At 39.9% G+C, this 16,208-nt stretch overlaps 1 protein-coding gene across 1 annotated transcript in view; it reads left to right on the top strand.

Moving 5' to 3' along the window:
* Positions 1–12,799, top strand: part of VIPR2 (vasoactive intestinal peptide receptor 2) — a 46,584-nt gene extending 33,785 nt beyond the window's left edge. The window contains exons 7-13 of the mRNA XM_039711663.1: positions 509–659; positions 1,573–1,633; positions 4,779–4,848; positions 7,803–7,894; positions 9,736–9,865; positions 9,950–9,991; positions 11,501–12,799. Of these exons, the coding sequence (XP_039567597.1) occupies positions 509–659; positions 1,573–1,633; positions 4,779–4,848; positions 7,803–7,894; positions 9,736–9,865; positions 9,950–9,991; positions 11,501–11,674 (720 nt within the window). The 3' untranslated portion in view covers positions 11,675–12,799. The remainder of the gene's footprint in view (positions 1–508; positions 660–1,572; positions 1,634–4,778; positions 4,849–7,802; positions 7,895–9,735; positions 9,866–9,949; positions 9,992–11,500) is intronic.
* The last annotated feature ends 3,409 nt before the right edge of the window (positions 12,800–16,208 follow it).

Here is a 16,208-nt window from a genome sequence, read left to right on the forward strand (position 1 = left end):
TTTTCTTCTATCTCTACTAAGTAATCACATAAAGTTACTTTATAATAATTTAGTTATTGTTTACTCAGTTTCACATTTAGCTTTGAAAAAAATCGTAAAGTACTTTCTTTGTTAAGTTTTACTGTGTTAGGAAGCCATGTGAGGTTTTAGTACATTTATTAGACTCCAGATAGGTGATAATTTAATTTTATAGTCATTCATTAATAAACTGTTGCAAAAGTGTGCATTTATTGATAACCACTATATTTTTCTATATTTATCCTATGAAGTTTTCAAAATTTCTGAGTGAATTTGCAATGACAGCCATCTAAATAATTTTAAATAATTCACTTTCTCTTAGCATGTACAGTAACATTTACAATGTTGCATTTTGCTTGACTGAAGATAAACATTTCTACTGGACCTGGCTTATTGATGCTACAAAGACAGCTAAGATTTTTGGCTGTAGTAATAAAAATAATATGGCATCTTTCCTGTGACAAATTTGATCCTTCTTCTTGTATTTCAGGTGGGCTGCAAGGCAATTCTGGTGTTTTTTCAGTATGGTGTTATGGCAAACTTTTACTGGCTCTTGGTAGAAGGACTTTACCTCCACATCCTCCTTGTGCTAATATTCTCCCCCAACAGACACTTCACGATCTACCTGCTGATAGGGTGGGGTAAGAACTTGCCCATCTTCCAGTAATGTTCTTTTTTCTGTGTGTTGGTCAGGTTCAGTGTTTCATACCAAGTTAGTTGAGCTGTCTCTGGTGGTGACTCCTCAGGCTCACAGATTGCTCAGCTCAGCTCCTGCACAGGTTACAGGGAAGGAGGAGGCACAGAGCTGCTGGAGCAGTTCTTCACTGCTGGCTTGATCCCTGCCACAGCTTTCACCTGTGCCATCTGCACCACACCCAGGGATTGCTCTGGTGCAAGGGCTGCCACTGCAAAACATATGATTCAGGTGTCCTAATTTGTGAGGAAAATTAAAGTTTAGCTGCACAGCCATGAGCTGTATTTTATGTAATTTTCCTTTTTGAAAAGCCCAAACAATACTGTCCATCTGGTTTTAAATACATATATTCCTTTTATTTACAGAAAGTGCCATGATATATATATGAAACACTTTGATACTTCCAGTAATAGGTGGTCATAAAACATTTGGGTGTTGCTGGGAAATGGGAATAAACCAGTGTGTGGACAAGGTTCCTTATGAAATGATTTATACTTCTATTTTATATTGCAGTCCTTGGAGGTGCATTGGGAATGCATAACTTGTATCTATTTCCCTTTAAGTCACTCTGACACCTTGCAAAAAACCTAAGAAAGGTGGATTTTTTTGTGTATTAGTAATTATGGCTGCATTCTATAAGAAATAAACTCACTTCCCTGCAGTCTTTGTTTGTAATACATTACTGATGTATACAAGTAATCATGTAGCTCATCAGATGGACCTCTCCTTCCATTCACTGAACTGTTTACTATATGCTGTGTATTTGGTGAATAACTGCTTACTAGCAGGCTGAACTTTTTTTTTTTCCTGTGGACTTGCATTTTTGTGATCATTCTCTAAACCTCTTTGGCATTTTCCAGGAATTCCTACAATATTCATTATTACATGGACAGTGACACGGATCATTCTAGAGGACACTGGGTGAGTGTGTGTGGGAGAGAAAGTTTAAATCCCCCCATGCCTGTGCAATCCTTGCCTTGGGTGTGGTGTTGCTCACACGAAGGTGGTTTGCTGCTCTGGAGGGAACGAGCACAGAACTGAAATTTCAGAGATGGCAATAAAAGGGCAGATGTTTGGGAGCTCTTCAGCTGTGGTTTATGCTTGATGTTTATTTGAAAAACTCGGAGAGCAGGAGAGAGCAGGGATAAGTTATGACTCCTGCTACTCCTTGGCACACCCACATCTGGAGCTATCTGCTTGGGAAGTCAAAGTTATGTTGGAAACAGCAGTGGGGTCCTTGGGCTCAGTGCTGCAACATGTGCAGGAAGGCACTGGCCATTCCAATTTGCTAACTGGCAATTCAGAAGATTGAAGTGTAGATAACTTTGGGTAAATATAAATTGTATTCCCAAAAATGAAGTGATGTAAGGGTGTGTCAAATGCACATAGCCAGGTAAAGCTAAAGCTAACTAGAGCTAAGCCTGGCTCCTGGCATGTGAAGGGGAGCTGAGACAAGAATTTTGTAGGAAAATCAGAATTGATCCTGCTGCTCCCAAGGAATGGGAGAACATTCCTAACTAGTGGACAAACAGTTTGCATAGTCCTGTTTTGTCCAACTAACTATTATGTTTCAATTTATTCTGCAATTAAACTGAAAAATCATGTCCTACATAATTTCAAGTCTTTCTTTGCAAGACATCTAACGTGTAAACCAAAGGCAAACTCCTTTTTCCTTTGTCATTATGATTACAGAGGAAGTCTGAAGGGTACTTAATCTCTAATCTGACTAACCTTTTGGAGCACTAAGAGTATTTGGATCAAAAGTGCTGAGCCCAGGGTGAAAATTAAATATTCAGTTTTTCAGGCAGAACTTCAGGTTCAGTCGCACATTTTCACAAACAAGTTCCAGGCATCTATAACCTACATGGAATTATGTAATTCCAATTGCACTTGTCAGGTGCTTTAGATCTTCCTGCTACCCAGAGGTCGGCATTAAGTGCACACTGGAGAAGTGTCTTTACACAAAGTGAAACTGAGCTTGGTTCCCACAAAGGTCAACATCCTCCATGATGTCTAATGGTACAGCCCAGTGTGCTTGATCTTTTAGCTGATTTCACAGAAGGGATTGGTTTGGGAGGGACCTTGAAGACCAGTTGGTTCCAACACTCCTTGCATTGGGCAGTGATGCCACACTCAGGTTACTCAGAGCCCCATCCAGTCTGGCCTTGAGCACTTCCAGGGATGGGACATCCACAGCTTCTCTGAGGCCACACCCTGAGACCTGTGTCCAGTTCTGGGCCACTCACTGCAGGAAAGACACTGAGGTGCTGGAGTGTGTCCAGAGAAGGGAAACGGAGCTGGTGAAGGCTCTGGAGCATGAGTCTGGTGAAGAGCAGCTGAGGGAGCTGGGGATGTTCAGTCTGAAGAAAGGGAGGCTCAGGGGAGACTTCATCATTCCCTACAACTGCCTGAACAGAGGTTGTAGGCAAGTGGGGATCATTCTCTTCTCCAGGCAACCAGTGACAGGACAAGAGGAAATGGCCTCAAGCTGTGCCAGAGGAGGTTCAGTTTGGACATTGGGAAGAATTTTTTCACTGAAGGGGTTGTAAAGCATTGGAATGGGCTCCCCACAGAGGTGGTGGAGTCAGCTTTCCTGAAGGTGTTCAAAAAATGACTGCATGTGGCACTCAGTGCCATGGTCTAGTGGTCCTTGGTTGAAGGTTGGACTCAATGATCTCAGAGGTCTTTTCCAACCTAAATGATTCTGCAACTTTATGAGTAAAGAATTTCTTCCTGACATCTAAATCTCTCCTCTTTCATTTTTAAACCACTGTCCCTTGTCCTATCACTACATACCCTGGCAAAATGTCATTTTCTCTCTTTTTTATAAGTCCCCTTTAAGTGCTGGAAGGTCACAATGATTTCTCCTTGGAGCCTTGTATTCTCCAGGCTGAACAACCCTAGCTCTCAGCCTGTCTTTGCAGGACACTCCTTGCATTGGGCAGTGATGCCACACTCAGGTTACTCAGAGCCCCATCCAGTCTGGCCTTGAGCACTTCCAGGGATGGGACATCCACAGCTTCTCTGAGGCCACACCCTGAGACCTGTGTCCAGTTCTGGGCCACTCACTGCAGGAAAGACACTGAGGTGCTGGAGTGTGTCCAGAGAAGGGAAACGGAGCTGGTGAAGGCTCTGGAGCACGAGTCTGGTGAAGAGCAGCTGAGGGAGCTGGGGATGTTCAGTCTGAAGAAAAGGAGGCTCAGGGGAGACCTCATCATTCCTTACAACTGCCTCAACAGAGGTTGTAGGCAAGTGGGGATCATTCTCTTCTCCAGGCAACCAGTGACAGGACAAGAGGAAATGGCCTCAAGCTGTGCCAGAGGAGGTTCAGTTTGGACATTGGGAAGAATTTTTTCACTGAAGGGGTTGTAAAGCATTGGAATGGGCTCCCCACAGAGGTGGTGGAGTCAGCTTTCCTGAAGGTGTTCAAAAAATGACTGCATGTGGCACTCAGTGCCATGGTCTAGTGGTCCTTGGTTGAAGGTTGGACTCAATGATCTCAGAGGTCTTTTCCAACCTAAATGATTCTGCAACTTTATGAGTAAAGAATTTCTTCCTGACATCTAAATCTCTCCTCTTTCATTTTTAAACCACTGTCCCTTGTCCTATCACTACATACCCTGGCAAAATGTCATTTTCTCTCTTTTTTATAAGTCCCCTTTAAGTGCTGGAAGGTCACAATGATTTCTCCTTGGAGCCTTGTATTCTCCAGGCTGAACAACCCTAGCTCTCAGCCTGTCTTTGCAGGAGAGATGCTTCAGCCCTCTGATCACCTTTGGGTGATCACCTCTGGACCTCTTCTAACAGAGCCACATCTTTCTTCTGCTGAGGAGTCCTGAACACAGTGAACACACTCCTGAACACAGTGCTCCTGGTGGGGAAATCAAGTATGCATATTAAAACAAAGGGAATAAAATTAATAGCTGGAAAGGATTAAATGCCAAATTCTGGGCTAGAGCAGGCATTATTTTAGTGTGCTTTGACTTGTTTATAAGAAATATTTCTCATAGGTCTTGCTTGCCAGATGATATTAATGTCAACATGATTTTCCCTGTTTTTTTTATAGCTGCTGGGATACAAATGAGCATGGTGGTCCCTGGTGGGTTATACGAATACCAATTTTAATTTCTATTATAGTAAGTAAAATTTGAAGCATGAATTATAGATCTGTTCAGCATTGTGCAGTGCATGTAGCCATTATTCTTTACTGCTAGTTACATATAGACAAGAATTCCATTTTAATGAAAATAAATTGTGCTGCAGGAGAAATGTTAAACAGATGCCAAGGCCATTAAAATTTGTTGCCTTCAAAATTTATCTGCCTCCTATTAAATTAGCAGTTGCTTTTATTTGTGTGTTGTTCTTTCTTTAACATCTCTCCTGTTTATGAGCCTGGAGGAAGGAAAAATCTAATTATACTTCTCAATGAATTGCAGATTTGATTTTGTGTGTAAATAGATAGTCTTTCAATTGAGAATCTGATATTAGTAAAAAAAAATTATGGCTGTGTATATCTTTCTTTAATTGGTAGCCTACTCAAATATATATTAAACATGAAGTATTTGCAAAACAATACCATTGGAGAGTGTTTCACAGGGCTTTTCCTGTTTGGAACTCATTAGAATTACTGGACTAGTGTAATAATATTCCTGTTCACTGTAATGATTGTGTAATTAACTTTGGTCATAATGTACTGTAGTTATATGTTCGTTTCTGAAAATCGAGAGCAAATTAATATATTTTAGATATACTTGCTTCAGTTTTAAAATTGTAGGCAGAAGATCTAGGGCATCATTAGATTACACAAGATTTCAGGAGTTTGCATTAAGCTTGGCCTTGCCTTTCAATCTGTAATTTTGGAAGAAATTCCTGTCATCAATATCAGAGTGAATTCTGCAGTTTGAAGAGAAAGAAGAGCAGGCCATATGTGTGAAATTACATAAAATAAGGCCTCAAAGATGTTTTATCTTATGAAGACATGAGCATGCAAGAGAACTAAAACAGAAAGGGAATACTTGGACCTCAAAGGAGCTGGAGAATGGGAACAATCCAGAGTTAAGAAAATATGTTGGAAGATAAAAGCAAAACAAACCACCTGGTGTTTACAGGAAACCCTGTTCTCTGGAAGCTCAGTTTGAACAGCTATCTGAGACTGCATGTGCCAGAAGGCAGTGCTCCTCCAAAGCAGCCCCAGACCTGGAAGTTATCCCAGGGCACATTGGCAGACCTGAACTGCAGCTGGATCTTAGTGAAGACTGGGAAGAGAAATCAGATGGAGTACTGCTCAGGCAGCAAATTTCGATCTGTGCCACAGTATTGTGAGGGCAAGTTCTGATACCATTTTGCACAGTAGGAATGGCTTCAGTTAATTCAGTGTGTCAGAACCCTCCCTGGTATTTCCTCCTGAGAATTTTGGCTTGAGAGAAGTCATTTGGCAGACGTTCACACTTCATGCTGTACACACTTCAGTTGGATGTGGCTGTTCCAAATGAATGTGCTTTTGCCCCTATTTTCTCCTTGACCAGTAATACTGGTTCCAGTGCATATGGCAAATTAATATCCCCTGCTGTGGGCACGCAGCTGTATTAAGTCTACAGATAAAATCTGCAATTACAGATTTCTGTCTGTTATCTTTATAGGTAAGCCTCTACGTAATCATCTGCCTGAAAGAAAATGTATATTAAGTTCAGCAAAAGCCTGTATTTTCTGACATTTCTTTTTTATTATTTTGTAAAAATGTATTAGATATAATTTTCCTAAATTTTTATTTCATTCCTGTCAGTTCCTTTCACTACTCTTCACCTGTCATTTTGAACAAAATGTTAAAAAAAGAGGGACATGCAGTTGCTATAACTGTATTTTTATTTATTAGTATCCCAAATTCTATAGGCTTTGTTATAAAAGACACAGAAATCCATTGAACCTGAAAAGCTTGGAGCCAAATTTTTAGGAGAAGGAAAGGTTCCACCAATACATGAAGACAGAGATTTATAGCAGTGAGACAGGCACTGTCTGGTTAAGTACTCCACGTCCTGATTTTGTGCATTGGGATGGAGTTAGTTTAAGACTACAAAATTCTCATTTTCACCATTATATAAATTTTTCTCTGGATTAATTTATTCTAAGATGTGTGCATTTGATGCAGCTGTTTATAGCTGGAGTCACAGTTTTTAGCACACATTGTAGCTCTGAAGATGTGGATTCCAACTGTTCCCTTACTTCAGCATGGACATGCTGTATTTAGTGTGAAGTTTTCTAGACCACACCAAGGAATCCAACACCAGAAGAGGTGGAGACCAGAGGAAGCTGAAAGTCAAGGCTGAAGAAATAATGGGAGTGAGACTTTGGATATACTGAGTTTTATACTTCAGTTTTCTAGACTGGTTATGTTCTGATCATAATGATTTTTATGCAGATGCCCTTCTGAAAATAAAATACGAAATAAAATACAAAACGAAATGCTACTCGTCTGTCTTAGAGGGCTGTCATGAGAATCAGGCTGCAGATGGACTGGATGATCTCCAGAGGTCCCTTCCAACACCAGCTGTTCTGTCATTCCTTCATTTGTAACGTCAGCATCAGTATCTAAGGCAATCAAACACCTGTGAGAGGCCCTTTTTGTGTTTGGTTGGAGTAGAGAGATCAGCTGTGCAACAGTCTTCTCTAACCCTAATTCAGACAGAAAATAATGAAATTTGAGGTGAGGAGCAAGGGAGGGTCAAAACTGCCTCTGGGCTTCTGGTTGTGAATCCACCTGACAATTTAGGACAGTGCTTGATTGCAGAAAACCACATCCAGTGTCCCAGCCTGATGGGAAACCTGTCCTCAGCTGAAGTAGTGGAAGGAGGACACTTCTGGAAATTGGGGCTTTCAAAGACTTTTGCCAGCCAGAGCAGCAGTGTGGGCTTGCAGTGTTGCTGGACATGGCAAAAGTGGTGCTGCAGAACACAAGAGGATTGGCACTGCAGAGCTGAGGGAGGTGCACAACTCCCATGCTGACTTGGCTCCTGTCTGACTTGATAAGAATTTCTTTTTGCTAAATATTGAGTAGAGAATTCAGAAATCATCATTATATTTGTTTTCTTTGCAGGTGAATTTTATACTTTTCATTAGCATTATAAGAATCTTACTGCAGAAGTTAAGATCTCCAGATGTTGGAGGAAATGACCAGTCACAGTACAAGTGAGTCATTCTTTTAGATACTATAGACAGAAGCAAAATAATCTCTTTAAGATTTCATCTGCTGAGAACCAACAACTGCTGTCTTACTATAATTAGATTTAATTTAGAACTACTTATTGACAAAACATGCTATGCAGAAACAAAGAATATCCTTAAAGCCAAGAGAACCAGGACCTTAGGTGTTTTGTAGACAATGTGACATGTTTGATGCAAAAAGTGAAAAATTCTGATGTGCCACAGGAAATCAACACAACTGGACTGACAAGCACATTTGTTTTGCAGAGCTACAAGGGTCTTGTTTTGTGTTTGCTGATTCAATTATCTAAACATGTGGGAGGGCTTGTTGAATCTAGATGAAACTGTGCAGTTGCCACATTATTATGTAGCACAATGGCCAACCTATGGGCAGGAAATGCCCTCAAGTTTACTTCTTGTGATGTAAAGTTTTCACTGCTTGCATGTGGTAATTATTTAATTTTTGAAAATTAAATATTTCCTCACTTTCAGTCCCACCATTTTGCACAGTTCACTGTAGCACTTTATAATATGAAATATTCACATTAATAGCAACCTTGTCCTTCATTATTCAGCCGTGTAAATTCTTTGCTTTTAGCATTTGATTGCCTGATTAAGTTTGCATTTCTGGTCTTTAGCCAATACCCATGGGAAAGTAGATTAACTTCCTCAAGAAACTGCATCTGCAGAGCAAATCAAAAGATCTGAGAGGCTCATTTATAAAATTGCAAATGCATTTTCTAAAATGCAGAGAAGAATAAGACTGTTTTGTTTGTCCCTTTCTTTTACTAAAATGTAAGTGCAGTATAAAGTAGCATCAACTAAACAAAAATTACTAAACCAAGCATGGAGCGAAAGTGAAATATGAATCTAAAATTAATTCTACTCATGCAAGTCACCATTTTTATTCCCTTCCTCTGAACCTGCTTGTAGCTGGTTCCATCCTTTTAGTTGTTTGTTTTACTCTTGCAGTGAACAAGGCTAAGTTCAAATAAAATCAGTTTTCCATTTCATTTGGGGAACCAGGAAATTTGCTGCCAGTGTCATCTCGTCCAGTTGTAAATTAATTTCTTCTGCTAAGGAATCCCTATTTTTCCTGCTTCTGGTATCACCTTTAGATGTGAAGGATTTGCTGTTCTTGAGGAGCTTTGCTGTCAGAAATTATTTCCACATAAATAGATGCGGCCCCTGGGCCATTATGAACAAAGCAAGGCCATGAAGACTGACACAGAAAAAATAAAACTACTTGAAATACCTTAACTTTTCTGTTAAAATAAGTGAATTCACAAGAGCATCCTTCCATTGTTGAATCAAGTTATATTTATCAATGCAGTGAGGAATTATGGAACTCAGCATTATAACTTCTCAAATTTTATCTGATGTCAGACATCCAAAATTGTCCTTGACTGGCCCTGTATAATATATAAAACTGATCTTATTAGAGTGAAATAAATGACAGATAAGGTAAAACTAGCAATTTTTCATTCCAGTAGTTTCACAAGCTTTTTGTCAGAGTAGCTCTGCTTAGTAATTTAAAGTTCTGTTTCTTTTCTGAAATAGTGTCTTCTGCTAAATTTTGTTATGTAATTGACAACATGGAAAATTATTTAATGGCATATGCTTAATACCATCAGTAAAGCTATGAAGTTTTAGTATTTGAGGCTCCTGAAAATCTATTAGTTGAGATGATTCTGGATTACATTTCCTAGGTACTGTTTGCATACTCTGCATGTGCAATGTACAGACTAACCCTACAGTTACACATTCATCTCAGTAAAACAAGAGCTCATCATTAAATTGCAGCTTTATCTCTTTCCTTTACCCAGGAGACTTGCAAAATCCACCTTGCTGCTGATTCCTTTATTTGGAGTTCACTACACAGTGTTTGCTCTGTTTCCTGACCGCAGTTCCAACAATTATAAAATAATCTTTGAGTTGTGTTTGGGATCTTTTCAGGTAAATTTTAAGGTTTTTATTCAAGAAGTTTTACTGACCTAGGTGAGTGCTGCCTGCTAACTAAGGAATATTTTCTCTTTCCAGGGGTTGATTGTTGCAGTCCTGTATTGTTTTTTGAACAGTGAAGTAAGTCTCATCTTTCCTACTGAGAATGTTAAATATTGGTTTTAGTAAATGTGTAAGTGCCCCCATAATTCTGCTCTGGTACACTAAACTGTTTTAGAAGATGTCTGCATTCCTATTAGTGGAATATATTTGTGACAGTTTTTATACAACAGGAGAAATCAGTGTAGCTGGGGGAAGAGCTTTAAGAGCTGTTTAAAATCTAATTCCTTGCAAACTGAGGTGTCTTCTGCTATTTAATGTGATCTAATCTAGCTCTGTTAGAAGCAGTGTGCAAGTGAGGTGCAACACGTCTGAAAATTCATCTGGAACTTGAAATACCATTTAGTAAGGATTTAGGAGTAATGCTCTGTCAGTATCTAAACCTCAGAACAGCACAAGTGCTTAGCATGTCATAGTTTTCATGGTCTCAACTGAGAAAGATGCAAGGAATTCCTTTTGATTTCAGCCACTATGCAGTGTCTGACAGAAGGAATCTGTCTGAAGACACCTGCACAGACAATTAACATTCAGCTCTCCTGAGTTCTGGTCTTTGGTATTCATGAGATGCCTGATTTTGGGCTAATCATTTGATTCTATGCCTTAAGTACATGACATAAATAGTTCAATACCTAAACCTACTGTTGCAGCACAAGTGATAAAAAATTGATTTTTGAAAGTGACCTTAGGGCACCTCTTCACACACGGTGTAGGCAGTGTTTGCCTCAGTTATGTGACCTTTGTAAAAGGATGCTCTAGAAGGAAGGGCTGCCATCCAGAGGGACCATGACAGGCTTGTGGAGAGGGGGGAAAGAACCTCAAGAGGTTCAAGTTCAAGGCTCTGGACCAGGGTCTGTGCAGGGCTGACTGAGTGATGAAGGGGTTGAGAGCCATCCAACAGAGAAGGACTTGGGGATGAAGAATGGGCCATGAGCTGGCAATGTGCACTTGTAGCCCAAAAAGCCACCTCTATTGAGCATTAAAAGAATGACACGGATGTGTTAGAGCAGGTCCAGAGGAGGCCACAGAAATTCTCAGAAGGCTGGAACACCTCTCCTATGAAATCAGGCTGAGGGAGTAGGGGTTGCTCAGCTTGGAAAGGAGAAAGAATCTGGGGGAACTTCATAGCACCTTGGAGTACATAAAGAGGGGATTATAAGAAAGATGGCAAAAAAACTTCTTAGCAGGGCCTGTAGTGTCAGGACACTTCTAAACTGATATGTGGTAGATTTAGGAGGGAAAAAATCTTTTCTGTAAGGGTGGTAGAGACACTGTAACAGGTTACCCAGAGAAACTGTGATAGCCCCATCCCAAGGCCAGGCTGGGTGGTGCTCTGAGCAACCTGTTCTGGTGGAAGGTGTTCCTGCCCATGGAAGGGGGTGGAACTACATAATCCTTAAAAGTTTGTACCAATCCAAACCATTCTATGATTCTGTTCCTAGAGATCCCCATGTGACAGCCAACAGACGTGGAAAATTTCCTCACATAAAAGAAAATTTTCAGCTCAGATTGTGCATTTCCTTTTGAACACAGGTGCAGGGGGAGCTGAAAAGAAAGTGGCGGAGTTTGTGCTGGAAGCAGACAGCAGGCAGAGACTACAGACTGCACAGCTCATCCATTTCCCGAAATGGATCAGAAAGTGTTTCCCAGCTCCACAGGAATTCAAGAGCTCACTCCTTTATGCAGACAGAGACCACCATGATATAAATGAGCTAGGTCCCCCAAAACATGAAAAACTGTGGGATATATCATTCATTATGCAGCTTGATGTGATATTTTATAACATGTACAGTTTAGTGCTTTGCTTTTCTACATGTTGGTACTTGGGGAATTGATTTGTGCAGCCAAGCTATTATTAATGGAGAAGCCTGCCCTATGGATGCTTTCTGTTTTGTTCAAATGGTATTCATATTAATTCTGGTGTTCTCTTGCAGTTTAACACTAGACATGACAATTCAAAAATTCATTTTCCTTAAAGGTCCCTTTACTTTCCAAAATGGCTACAAGATCTATGCAGGTATCCTGCTCAAAGCAGATTTCTTTGGCACATGTAAGGGGTTAAGATGGGAAGCAAGAAAATTTCTTACACTTTATTTATACTTAAGGAAACATTGCCTTAAGGATTAGGAAATTCTTTTCTAATTATGGAAAATAAAAAATAAAACAAAACTAAGACCATAATTAACCACACTGGGAGTTCAGTGTGCTAATCTAGGAAATCATTAACATGATTTACAAGAGAGGGGAAAAGGTAGTACTTCTAGGCTAATGGTACACATTTCAGAGATTACTTCCTACAGAGTTTTATTCCAATCCTGTTGTTACTTTCAAAAGTGCCTGGTTTGATGTTTGGGTGCAGAGTGTAGGGCTACTTTGCAGGCCATACAAAAAACTACTATATTACTTCTGAATATAGTAGTTCTCAGTTGTTCTCTTCTGTTGCAAGTCAGAGATTTGTGTTGATCTTTTGTGAAGGACTTTTCTGAAGAGATATGTTTTATTGCTAAAGCAGCCTGGCATAGGAAAAACCAGCCTTGGATAGCTCATTACACATTGAAAATACCATTTTTTACAGTACTATCATTGAACTCTGTCTCTAGGAACTACATATTTGACTGCAAAACACAAGGAATATTGCAGTGAAGTTACAACTCAGATTTAACAAAAAATTTAAAATCTTTTAGGTTTATTCAGTTCTGTATCTGTCTGAAATTATTTAAAATTTAGTCCTGACCGTGGCTCCAGGAAAAAAAAAATAGAATCCCTAAAAATTACCATAAAAGGCATAAAGAAGGAATTTTCAACAATGCCAAGCCTCTTATGTAGCCATGTTTAAAAAAAAGGCAGAGAACTGACAGTATTATAAAAATATACATAACATTTCCTCTCTTTAAAAGAAATAAACCCAGTCATGTTCTCTTCCCATGTCAATGTTTATCTATGTCCACCCTACATTACAAGTGGGAATAATATGTATTTGCATGAGTACCTCCACACAAACCATTGCCCTCATATTTCAGATAACAGATTTTATGGAGCCAGCAGAATCCAAGGTCCCTGCTCTTGTCAGATAAAGGGAAGAGCAGCAGCAAGGGCATCCCTTGGCAGGCATATTTGTACATCCTTGAAAGTATTACCAGTACTGGGAATATTGTCAGCAGCTGTCTAAGTGTATTACAATTCTTGGTCTGATTTAATCCAGCTATTTATTGGTCAAACACAATTTGTTTTAATGGGATTGCCATGGAGTCACACAAAGTTTAGTCAGACCAAAGATAGCAAGAACCCATGGTTCACATGACTGCTGCAGAACCTCGTGAATATTACATGACACCAGCAGGTATCATTCGAGTTAAACATTAATCATTCAAAGAATTGTTACTAACAAAAATTGAATTTAAAGGAGCTATTGATCATTTCCAGATCATTCATAACATTTTCTGTTTGGAAAAGTAACTATAAGATACTGGGTGGAAGTAGGCTGCCCAAGAACATTCCCATGGGGTCTAAAGATGTGCCCCTGCACATGTATTTAAACTCAATATATTCCCAAAGACTTTAGACTGAGGAAGCACTGCTAAAATTTAGCATGTTTCCTGGATCTCTTGAGAAACTTATCACAACCTCTTAACTACAAATATATGAAGACCCACTGGAGCTTTGGGAGCTGCTTTTACACCTAAATTAAACACATCTGTGCACATTAGGATTCTTTGTCTGCAGTGGCATTGGGACTGCTCAGTTCCATGAGAGGAGACATGCAGGATGTTCTTTTTTCCCCTTAATTTCTGGGCTAGAAAGGCACATGTGACAAGCATTCAAGTGTGCTCATCTTTGTGCTCAAATGAGGTTATGTGAGCGAGTTGACACACAGAATGATAGCACAGAAATAGATGTTTCAGGCAATCATTTCCATCAGTCTGTTCTGCATGATGCATCACCAATTATATGTGTTTATAACACATTGTATCTTAGAGAAAACTGTCTTTGTTCTAATTAGGTGAGCATGAAAAAAAAAATCTGCATTTTAATTATTTCTGGGTTATAAAAAAGAAAAGCCTTAATAAGAAAATACATTTTATACTGCAACAAACTGGCATTGTTTCCTTTAAAAGGGTGCAGATGCCTTTGGGCTTGATTCTGTTTTTCATCTAGGGTGAAATGCCACATGAGAATTTTACAGTGGGAGAACATAGAGGTTTCACTAAGTTTGTAAAGGACAATGTGGGCATGCAAAGAATGGCACACAGGAGAGAGAGGTGCTGTATATATTTTTCTTTCAAACCAGTGAAAAGTACAGTACTTTGGAGAACCTAATTCCTTTGTGAATTATATGAATGCAGAAAATCTAAATACTGTTTTGTGAGACAGTTTAACTTCATAGTACTTTGTTCAGGCATTATCATGGCAGTAAAGACACAGAGGGCACTGCACTCACTTGTTTTTACTCCCAGAAAATTTCTGATTTCCAAATAATTTTATGCAAAGTTACAGCATCAACCCTATCATCACCAGTTTGGCAGCTGCCTTTTCATAGACAGATATGAAAATATTAGTAAAAAGTGCAGAACAGTTTGACAAATCTAGAATTTGACTAGTGTTTTTCATCTTTACAACACCCATAACAAGACAGCTTCTCATGGCTTTGTCTCTCATTGCATTTTGCTGAGGAGTATGGGATTAAATGCCCTTGCTCTGTGCTGTGGTGACTCCAAAGAGTCAAAAGAACAATGCAATCATTTGGCCTTCTTCATCCCTAATCCTAGTTCTCACTCAGTCCTAGCAGCATCAGGGGAGGAAGTAGAGGCTGCAAGACAAGTCTAACCTTCCCCTGCACCTCCCTTTCTTTATGCCTTTACTGCATACTTTATGCCTTTACTGCAACCTTTGGTTGCATCAGGGTCCAAACTGAGTTTGAATAAAGTCTTCAAGGCAGGAAACCTGGGGTTTTTTGCCCATCCCCACAGAAAAGCCAGAAGCACAGCTTGTACTTACTGAACAAGAGTGGTAATACAATTCACTCCCAGGACCATGGTTAATTGTTGTGCTTTAGCTCCCCTGGAGGCACCATTAATTCTGAGTGATTTCTGTCAGCATTACCTGCTGCTAATGCCTGAGGAACACAGGGACAGCTTGCTCTCCACTTACTAACCACAATTAAAAATATATATGGACACTGTCTTAAATTTTCCTCGGCAGAGTCAGTTTCAGCTGGGTGCTTGATAAACTCAGGTGAAATCCATATGCCCTGGTTTTAGTGTCTAAAAGCTGCATGTTTGTCTCTGACCTAAAGACACTTTTAAGGTGCCCTCCACAGTCATCACAGAGAAATAGGCACTAGTTGAAGGTGACTCCTTCCATGTTCAGCTGGGATCTGAGGCAGGTAAGCTGGACCTAGTTTTCTCTGCACTTACTATAATGTAAGCCTGGGGTAGCTGGCTAGTGCTTGCATTTCTCACTCCAGAGATAGAACCAGGTAAGATGTACCCCTCCAGAAGAGATCATTAAGCTCTCTGGGTATATTACACAGATATTCCTTTTTAAGCCAATTACCCTGGGTTGGCCCAAGTTATCCTCCAAGAAACGTGCAGTGTAATTCAAAAGATCAGGCAGGGGAAGATCCCACAGTTCATTGGGTCAGGTGTCCCTGCCTGCCATGATAAAGCCCACAGGCTTATGTCCCATTTTGATTTGCCTGACCACAGCTTCCAACAAAAATTTTTGCTGTTTTGGGTTAGGTGTTTGGTTTTTGCCTTCTGTAAGAGGGGCCATATGCTAAAGGAAAGTGCTTTACAGTACCCAAAATTTTCTTTATGTTGTACTGCAGGTAGCCAGCTGAAGAATACCCAATCTAAGCTTGTGATGGAGTGTAGTATAGCAGCAATAGATAATTGGTGGCAAATAGCATTACAAAAAACCTTCTACAGTCAAGTTGGAGCCATCCTACCCCACTCTGTAGCATCTGCTCATGTCCTGATTCACCCCAGGCTTCCTTTTGCTTTTAACATGCCAGAGGGGAAACCAACAAGCAGAGACCCTCAGCAAACCAGAGACTCTGTCTGGGGCAGACTGATGAAATAAGGCATTGCCAGGTGCTTGTGTCACACAGTCCATGTGTAAAGACCAAGATGAATCATCTGCATCATTTGTCCTCTATTTTTCTAAAAATCATCTTCTTTTAACTGTGAATTTGTCCAGTTCAGCAAAGTGATTTGGGATAAAGTCCAAATTCAGTTTATAC

Source organism: Passer montanus, unplaced genomic scaffold (assembly GCF_014805655.1).
Source record: "Passer montanus isolate IOZ18808 unplaced genomic scaffold, ASM1480565v1 scaffold10, whole genome shotgun sequence".
NCBI lineage: Eukaryota > Metazoa > Chordata > Aves > Passeriformes > Passeridae > Passer > Passer montanus.